The 9,446-nt window shown below is 47.5% G+C and overlaps 1 protein-coding gene across 1 annotated transcript; it reads left to right on the top strand.

Moving 5' to 3' along the window:
- The first annotated feature begins 798 nt into the window (after positions 1-798).
- Positions 799-2,833, top strand: LOC149443498 (beta-1,3-galactosyltransferase 5-like). The gene has a single exon (XM_089655617.1). The coding sequence runs from the start codon at positions 1,040-1,042 to the stop codon at positions 2,027-2,029; it is 990 nt and encodes a 329-aa protein (XP_089511743.1). The 5' UTR covers positions 799-1,039; the 3' UTR covers positions 2,030-2,833.
- The last annotated feature ends 6,613 nt before the right edge of the window (positions 2,834-9,446 follow it).

Here is a 9,446-nt window from a genome sequence, read left to right as displayed (position 1 = left end):
TCTCCCCCAATCTGTCCTCCGCAGTGGACCCTCAGATCTCTCTCCCCCAGTCTGTCCTCCACAGTGGCCCCTCAGATCTCTCTCCCCCAGTCTGTACTTCACAGTGGCCCCTCAGATCTCTCTCCCCCAGTCTGTCCTCCACAGTGTCCCCTCAGATCTCTCTCCCCCATTCTGTACTTCACAGTGGCCCCTCAGATCTCTCTCCCCCAGTCTGTCCTCCACAGTGTCCCCTCAGATCTCTCTCCCCCAGTCTGTCCTCCACAGTGTCCCCTCAGATCTCTCTCCCCCATTCTGTACTTCACAGTGGCCCCTCAGATCTCTCTCCCCCAGTCTGTCCTCCACAGTGTCCCCTCAGATATTTCTCCACCAGTCTGACCTCCACAGTGTCCCCTCAGATCTCTCTCCCCCAGTTGTCCTCTGCAGTGGCCCCTCAGTTCTCTCTCCCCCAGTCTGTCCTCCGCAGTGGCCCCTCAATCAGGTCTGATGTATAGATGTGTGCTACGCCTCTCTTTGCTGGTCCCAGTTGGCCAGCCTCCCATGTTTGCTATAACTTGAGAGTCTATTATGTCAGATTACAGAGGAGGACTTGTTCTATTCATTCCTGATCCTCCTGCACCCTCCGGTCTCCCCTTCCCCCGTCCCCTCTTTACCCCTTTTGTTCTCCATTCCCAGGACAATGTCCAACCACAATCTGACATTGCCTTTCACTGATTTGTTTGATAAAGGACTGGAGGCGGGCTCGGCTCCTTTTTTATCACATGGCCAATGTTTACATGCTGAAGGTTGGGAGCCTCTGAAAGAGAATTACTGCAATACTTTCTAATGGGACCTCGTAGAAGATTCATCCTCCAGTTCTCCCGGAACAGACGCATTTCCCATTCACAGGAAAGTGAACTCTGGACACCAGGCGAGGTTGTGACACGCTGTGCGTTGTACCCTGACCCTTGGAATTTGTGATCATTTTGTGTATCTGCCTGTTCACTCTCATCAGAGATACTAGACTACTTTTTGGAACATGTAGCTACTCAGACCCCCTTCAATGGCCATAAGACGGGCTTGGTGTTTGAAGGTTCTCCTCTGTGTTGCCATATTCTTCTTCCTCCTGCTCTGGAATTGGTGGTCTCTAGTCCTGGAAGATCCAAGGGGGCGATGGTTTTGGCTTTTTGACTTTTCCCCATCTGGAAGACAAGGTATTGATTTCCCATCTCTTTTCTCAAAAGAGCTTCCAGAACCAAAATGTCAGACGGAGCTACTCCTGCTTATCTTGGTAACCTCACAGCCTGACCATCATGACTCTCGAAAGGCCATACGAAGGACATGGGCCTCTCCAACCACAAGGAACACCGACAAATGGCAGGTCGTCTTTTTAGTCGGACAGACGTTGGATGTAGAACTTGACTGGCATATCCACAATGAGCAGAAGACCAATAATGATATTCTCATGGGTGACTACCTGGACTCTTACCGTAACCTGACACTGAAGGTCATGCACGGCATAAAGTGGGCAGTGGACAGGTGCCGCCCTTGGTACATTTTGAAAACTGACGATGACTGTTTTGTCAACACGCACTATCTTCCAGCCCTTCTGAGAGACCACAGCCCAGTTACTGGCCACTTCTACGTGGGCTCAGCCTTCTCAGAGCAGAAGAGGGCAGTTATTCGGGATCCACTCAGCAAATGGTACGTGTCATACCGGGAGTATGAGCCCAAAGCATACCCAGCATATGCCAGTGGAATTGGGTACATTGTATCCTTCTACACGGCCAAGTCCATCCTACGTGCTGCAAGAACTGTTCCACCTATACCAGTGGAGGACGCCTATGTTGGGATTTTGGCCGAGCGAGCCAAGGTCAGACTTCTCACAAGCACCAGGTTTGCCAAACACAATATAAAATGGAGCATCTGCAACTATCGGTTCCTCATGGTGATCCATGGGCTCTCTCCGGAGGACCAGGACTTGGCACTGAAGAACCTTCAAAGGACTAGGACATCCTGCAATCACAGTGCAGAGGTGGCACACTGGAGGTGACAAGACGACAATTGGTACATCAAGTGAAGTTACGGTTCTCTGCCAGTCACTGGATTTGTGGAAGATGTGTCCTGTCCCCGCTGCTCCCACCATTCAGACACCATTTAGACTCTCATTCTCTACCTGCCATTTTCCACTGCAGGTCAGTAGGATTGGTGGCTGTTGGGGAACTCTGACCAGTCCTCATTCCAGATGACTGCTAAACACAATCAATGGAGTCTTCTCTGGTGTAGACGTAGGAAGAGATCGCCCAACCATTGTACACCTTGCCAGGCCTGAGTGGTTAGCAGCCTCAGCTCGATTGATCCAAGCCATGCCACTAACATGTTTTGCCTCACCCCCAGCATGGCTTGGATAATTCGAGCTGAGGCTGCTTTTACCTGGTAACCACTCAGCTGTGCGTCGGCTGGACTGACTCTTCCTATGTCTGGGTCTGAATGAACCTTTCCCCAGCCTGCACCCTCACTAGTCAACGGCTTCCAATTTATTGAACCTTGTTAGCCTGAGCGGGGAGCCACTAAGCATGTATTATGGGTCACTCATAGTTACTCATAGGGGTGTATTTATAGAAAATGTGCATTCTTGTTCATCCAATGAAACTGCGTTTATATTCGTTCTCTGAGAATGGGGCAAGTTTGAATGTTTCCTGGCTATATTCTCTGCAGATCGAATGTTATTCATTAAAACCAAACCATACACAGGAACAATACTGCATTATGGCCACTAGATAGAGCTGAGGAGCACACCTATTTCCTATGATACTCAGCTCCCTCTAGTGGCCATAATGCAGTATTTTCTGCATTCACGCTGTTTTGGTTTTTTTCCAATAACATTCGATCTGCAGAGAATATAGCCTGAGAGCATTCGATCTTGCCCCATTCACACAGAATGCATTTGCATGTAGTTTCAATGGAAGAACAACTACACATTTTTTCATTTAAATACACCCCTAAGTAAATATGGGGGAATTGGTGGGATTGATGACTTTTTGAACAAACATATCCAACTCGACATCACCCAAAAGGTGAAGATTTATTCCAAGGCCCTATAACGGTTCACCAGATTTATACCAGGGCTCTATAATGGTTCACCAGATTTATCCCGGGGCCCTATAATGGTTCACCAGATTTATCCCGGGGCCCTATAATGGTTCACCGGATTTATCTCAGGGCCCTATAATGCTTCACCAGATTTATCCCAGGGCCCTATAATGGTTCACCGGATTTATCCCGGGACCCTATAAAGGTTCACCATATTTATCCCAGGGCCCTATAATGGTTCACCAGATTTATCCCGGGGCCCTATAATGGTTCACCGGATTTATCCCGGGGCCCTATAAAGGTTCACCATATTTATCCCGGGGCCCTATAATGGTTCACCGGATTTATCCCGGGGCCCTATAATGGTTCACCGGATTTATCCCGGGGCCCTATAATGGTTCACCGGATTTATCCCGGTGCCCTATAATGGTTCACCGGATTTATCCCGGGGCCCTATAATGGTTCACCGGATTTATCCCGGGGCCCTATAATGGTTCACCGGATTTATCCCGGGGCCCTCTAATGTTCAACAACTCCCCTAATTGATTTCCCACCACAGGTGGAGGCCATGCCTCCTATACAGGTAATAAACCTTCACCCTCGGACTGTTGGCGGGTTGTGCACCTATCTGTGGATATGGCGGCAGAGGTGCGGGATTTGTGGTATGGGGGTGCACCTATCTGTGGATAGGGCGGCAGAGGTGCGGGATTTGTGGTATGGGGGTGCACCTATCTGTGGATAGGGCGGCAGAGGTGCGGGGTTTGTGGTTTGGGGGTGCACCTATCTGTGGATATGGCGGCAGAGGTGCGGGGTTTGTGGTATGGGGGTGCACCTATCTGTGGATATAGCGGCAGAGGTGCGGGGTTTGTGGTATGGGGGTGCACCTATCTGTGGATATGAAGGCAGAGGTGCGGGGTTTGTGGTATTGGGGTGCACCTATCTGTGGATATGAAGGCAGAGGTGCGGGGTTTGTGGTATGGGGGTGCACCTATCTGTGGATATGAAGGCAGAGGTGCGGGATTTGTGGTTTGGGGGTGCACCTATCTGTGGATATGGCGGCAGAGGTGCGGGATTTGTGGTATGGGGGTGCACCTATCTGTGGATATGAAGGCAGAGGTGCGGGGTTTGTGGTTTGGGGGTGCACCTATCTGTGGATATGAAGGCAGAGGTGCGGGATTTGTGGTATGGGGGTGCACCTATCTGTGGATATGAAGGCAGAGGTGCGGGATTTGTGGTATGGGGGTGCACCTATCTGTGGATATGGCGGCAGAGGTGCGGGGTTTGTGGTATGGGGGTGCACCTATATGTGGATATGAAGGCAGAGGTGCGGGATTTGTGGTTTGGGGGTGCAGGGTGAGCGATGCTGTAAGCTCTAAGCTGTGAAAACATAAAATACTGACAATAATGAACTCGCAGTTATGATTTCTTCTTCTGAACAGCAGAAATAAAGTGTGATTCCCTCATAGATCTCTGAAGGAAAAACATGTCAACTACTGCAGCTTGCCGGTCTTGAGATGCAGGGGCTGCATTCCTGAACTTCCTTTATCCTCATGCGATGATCCTGCCAATATCACACCTCCAGGTGTAGATCACTGAGCTATTTATCCTGCAAACATTAGACAATTTTTTTCTTCAGGTCAAATGTTATTCAATCATATACAGTAAAAACCATTAAATCAGGAAAATACCACATTATGGCCACTAAATGGAGCTGATGACTACTAGGAATAGGAAATAAGCAGTGTGATCGCCAGCGCTCTCTAGTGGTCCTAAGGCAGCATTTGTATTATTCACACTTCTTATGAAAGAAAAACATTCGACTTGGAGAGAAAATACCCCGTGACCTCTGACCTTGCTGGCCTTTGCACAGAATGTATGTAACAGAATTTTGCAGAATGAGTAGCTCCATGTATGATCCTCCATGTATGATCCTCCATGTGTGATCCTCCCTATATGATCCTCCATGTGTGATCCCCCCTATATGATCCTCCATGTGTGATCCCCCTATATGATCCTCCATGTGTGATCCCCCTATATGATCCTCCATGTGTGATCCCCCCTATATGATCCTCCATGTATGATCCCCCTATATGTGATCCCCCCTATATGATCCTCCATGTGTGATCCCCCCTATATGATCCTCCATGTATGATCCTCCAAGTGTGATCCCCCCTATATGATCCTCCATGTGTGATCCCCCCTATATGATCCTCCATGTATGATCCCCCTATATGTGATCCCCCCTATATGATCCTCCATGTGTGATCCCCCCTATATGATCCTCCATGTATGATCCTCCATGTGTAATCCTCCCTATATGATCCTCCATGTGTGATCCCCCCTATATGATCCTCCATGTGTGATCCCCCCTATATGATCCTCCATGTGTGATCCCCCCTATATGATCCTCCATGTATGATCCCCCTATATGTGATCCCCCCTATATGATCCTCCATGTGTGATCCCCCTTATATGATCCTCCATGTGTGATCCCCCCTATATGATCCCCCTATATGTGATCCCCCCCATATGATCCTCCATGTGTGATCCCCCCTATATGATCCTCCATGTATGATCCTCCATGTGTAATCCCCCCTATATGATCCTCCATGTGTGATCCCCCTATATGTGATCCCCCCTATATGATCCTCAATGTGTGATCCCCCCTATATGATCCTACATGTGTGATCCCCCCTATATGATCCTCCATGTGTGATCCCCCCTATATGATCCTACATGTGTGATCCCCCCTATATGATCCTCCATGTGTGATCCCCCCTATATGATCCTCCATGTGTGATCCCTCCTATATGATCGTCCATGTGTGATCCCCCCTATATGATCCTCCATGTGTGATCCTCCCTATATGATCCTCCATGTGTGATCCTCCCTATATGATCCTCCATGTGTAATCCCCCCTATATGATCCTCCATGTGTGATCCTCTCTATATGATCCTCCATGTGTGATCCCCCCTATAAGAACCTCCATGTGTGATCCTCTCTATATGATCCTCCATGTGTGATCCCCCTATATTATGCTCTATGTGTGATCCCCCCTGTATGATCCTCCATGTGTGATCCTCCCCATATTATGCTCTATGTGTGATCCCCCTATGTGGTCCTCTATGTGTGATCCTCCCTAAATGATCCTCCATGTGTGATCCTTCTTCTGTGATCCTCATTATATGATCCTCCATGTATGACCCTCCTATATGATCCTCTATCTATGATCCTCCATGTGTGATCCCCCCTATATTATCCTCTATGTGTGATCCCCCCTATATTATCCTCCATGTGTGATCCCCCCTATATTATCCTCCATGTGTGATCCCCCCTATATTATCCTCTATGTGTGATCCCCCCTATATTATCCTCTATGTGTGATCCCCCCTATATGATCCTCCATGTGTGATCCCCCCTATATTATCCTCTATGTGTGATCCCCCCTGTATGATCCTCCATGTGTGATCCCCCCTATATTATCCTCTATGTGTGATCCCCCCTATATTATCCTCTATGTGTGATCCCCCCTATATTATCCTCTATGTGTGATCCCCCCTATATTATCCTCTATGTGTGATCCCCCCTATATTATCCTCTATGTGTGATCCCCCCTATATTATCCTCTATGTGTGATCCCCCCTATATGATCCTCCCTATATGATCCTCCATATATTATCCTCCATGTGTGATCCCCCCTATATTATCCTCTATGTGTGATCCCCCCTGTATGATCCTCCATGTGTGATCCCCCTATATTATCCTCCATGTGTGATCCCCCCTGTATGATCCTCCATGTGTGATCCCCCCTGTATGATCCTCCATGTGTGATCCCCCCTATATGATCCTCCATGTGTGATCCCCCCTATATGATCCTCTATGTGTGATCCCCCCTATATTATCCTCTATGTGTGATCCCCCCTATATGATCCTCCATGTGTGATCCCCCCTGTATGATCCTCCATGTGTGATCCCCCCTATATGATCCTCCATGTGTGATCCCCCCTATATGATCCTCTATGCGTGATCCCCCCTATATTATCCTCTATGTGTGATCCCCCCTATATTATCCTCCATGTGTGATCCCCCTATATGATCCTCCATGTGTGATTCCCCTGTATGATCCTCCATGTGTGATCCCCCCTATATTATCCTCCATGTGTGATCCCCCCTATATTATCCTCCATGTGTGATCCCCCCTATATTATCCTCCATGTGTGATCCCCCCTATATTATCCTCCATGTGTGATCCCCCCTATATTATCCTCTATGTGTGATCCCCCCTATATGATCCTCCATGTGTGATCCCCCCTATATTATCCTCTATGTGTGATCCCCCCTATATGATCCTCCATGTGTGATCCCCCTATATTATCCTCTATGTGTGATCCCCCCTATATGATCCTCCATGTGTGATCCCCCCTATATTATCCTCTATGTGTGATCCCCCCTATATTATCCTCTATGTGTGATCCCCCCTATATTATCCTCTATGTGTGATCCCCCCTATATTATCCTCTATGTGTGATCCCCCCTATATGATCCTCCCTATATGATCCTCCATATATTATCCTCCATGTGTGATCCCCCCTATATTATCCTCTATGTGTGATCCCCCCTGTATGATCCTCCATGTGTGATCCCCCTATATTATCCTCCATGTGTGATCCCCCCTGTATGATCCTCCATGTGTGATCCCCCCTGTATGATCCTCCATGTGTGATCCCCCCTATATGATCCTCCATGTGTGATCCCCCCTATATGATCCTCTATGTGTGATCCCCCCTATATTATCCTCTATGTGTGATCCCCCTATATGATCCTCCATGTGTGATCCCCCCTATATGATCCTCCATGTGTGATCCCCCCTATATGATCCTCCATGTGTGATTCCCCTGTATGATCCTCCATGTGTGATCCCCCTGTATGATCCTCCATGTGTGATCCCCCTATATGATCCTCCATGTGTGATCCCCCCTGTATGATCCTCCATGTGTGATCCATGTTATATGATCCTCCAGACAGCGAGATCAGAGGATGATTTATTGATTTATTTCAGGTACTCATATATCATCGTCAATGTTCGCAGCGCTTTACATATATATTGTACATTCCCATCAGTCCCCGCCCCCGAGGAGTGTACAATCTAAGGTCCCTAACTCACATTCATACATACACATACTAGGGACAATTTAGACAGGAGCCAATTAACCCACTGACATGTCATTGGAGTGTGGGAGGAAACCGGAGTACCCGTAGGAAACCCACGCAGGCACAGGGAGAACATGCAAACTCCAGGCAGGTGGTGCTATGGCTGGGATTTGAACCAAATTACATACAGTAGCACTCTTCCAGGGACAGGGAGTCCTTAGAAACAGTTTTATCACTTTTCAGAATCGGGTTTATTAATGAAAAGGCCAAATAATGCAATTACAATATTTACAGAAAAGGTGTTACAAAGACATAAAGAGAACAATAAAGTAACAGAGAAATAAAAGGAGGTGAGAATGGAGGATACTTGCCAAGTCCTGGTTGTAGCCGAGTCCAATTGTGTGAGCAGAAACGTTGCCGTGGCTCACTTGGCCATTCCTTGGTTGATGGTAAAATGAGAGCTTCCTTACCAGGTCGTGTCAGACCCTTTTCTGTGATATCAAAGGGGTGTCGCCAGAGACCCTCTGACCAATCATCTAGATTAAGGGATGGGTGCTGGGAGGCCACCACATTTACGACCAAATTCCAACTACAGGTTTACACTAATATTAATAACTTCCAATACATTCAGGTGGGATTCTAGAAACTGACAGAATATTATTCAGAATTATATGTTGTATCCAAGGATACCAAACACAGAGTACCCTTGTCACCCAGGAGGGAAGAGATGGCTTTCTCCCCTTTCCTATGTGCTAGGGTAGTCAAGTCTGACCTTGATTTGTTCGGTATGATATCCCCATTCCAATATATACCTCATATTAATGTGCCCAGTTCCTGTTGGATTCTATGAATTGTATGTGGAATTGTTACATGTGGAATAGACGTTTTATGGCATGCTCTGCATTCCTAGAGCTCTAATGGCCTTACAGGTCATGTGTGATGGCCGACTGAGTTATTATGGTTTTACAATACAGCAGAGGAAAGTGTTTTTCATGGTTCCTGAAAACAGACATCCTGCCAAGACCATTCTTTTCACTGCTCTTTTGAAGTTTGCTACATGTTACAGCTACAAATTCCACAGTTTGCAAAAGATGGCAGTCACATACAGCGTCCATGTCCGTATTGTGAACAATCATTACACCTCCCTATATGATCTTCCATGTGTGATCCCCCTATATGTGATCCTCCCTATATGATCCACCATGTGTGATCCCCCTATATGTGA

The sequence above is a fragment of the Staurois parvus genome, unplaced genomic scaffold (genome assembly GCF_062004578.1).
Source record: "Staurois parvus isolate SC_StPar_1 unplaced genomic scaffold, SC_StPar_1.0 ptg000857l, whole genome shotgun sequence".
Lineage (NCBI taxonomy): Eukaryota > Metazoa > Chordata > Amphibia > Anura > Ranidae > Staurois > Staurois parvus.
The sequence above is the reverse complement of the archived record's forward strand: the minus strand, read 5'-3'. Positions and strand labels throughout refer to the sequence as shown.

What these genes read in the sequence shown, in the direction of transcription:
- LOC149443498 (XM_089655617.1), top strand. Translation starts at nt 1,040, where the DNA reads ATGGCCATAAGACGGGCTTGGTGTTTGAAGGTTCTCCTCTGTGTTGCC.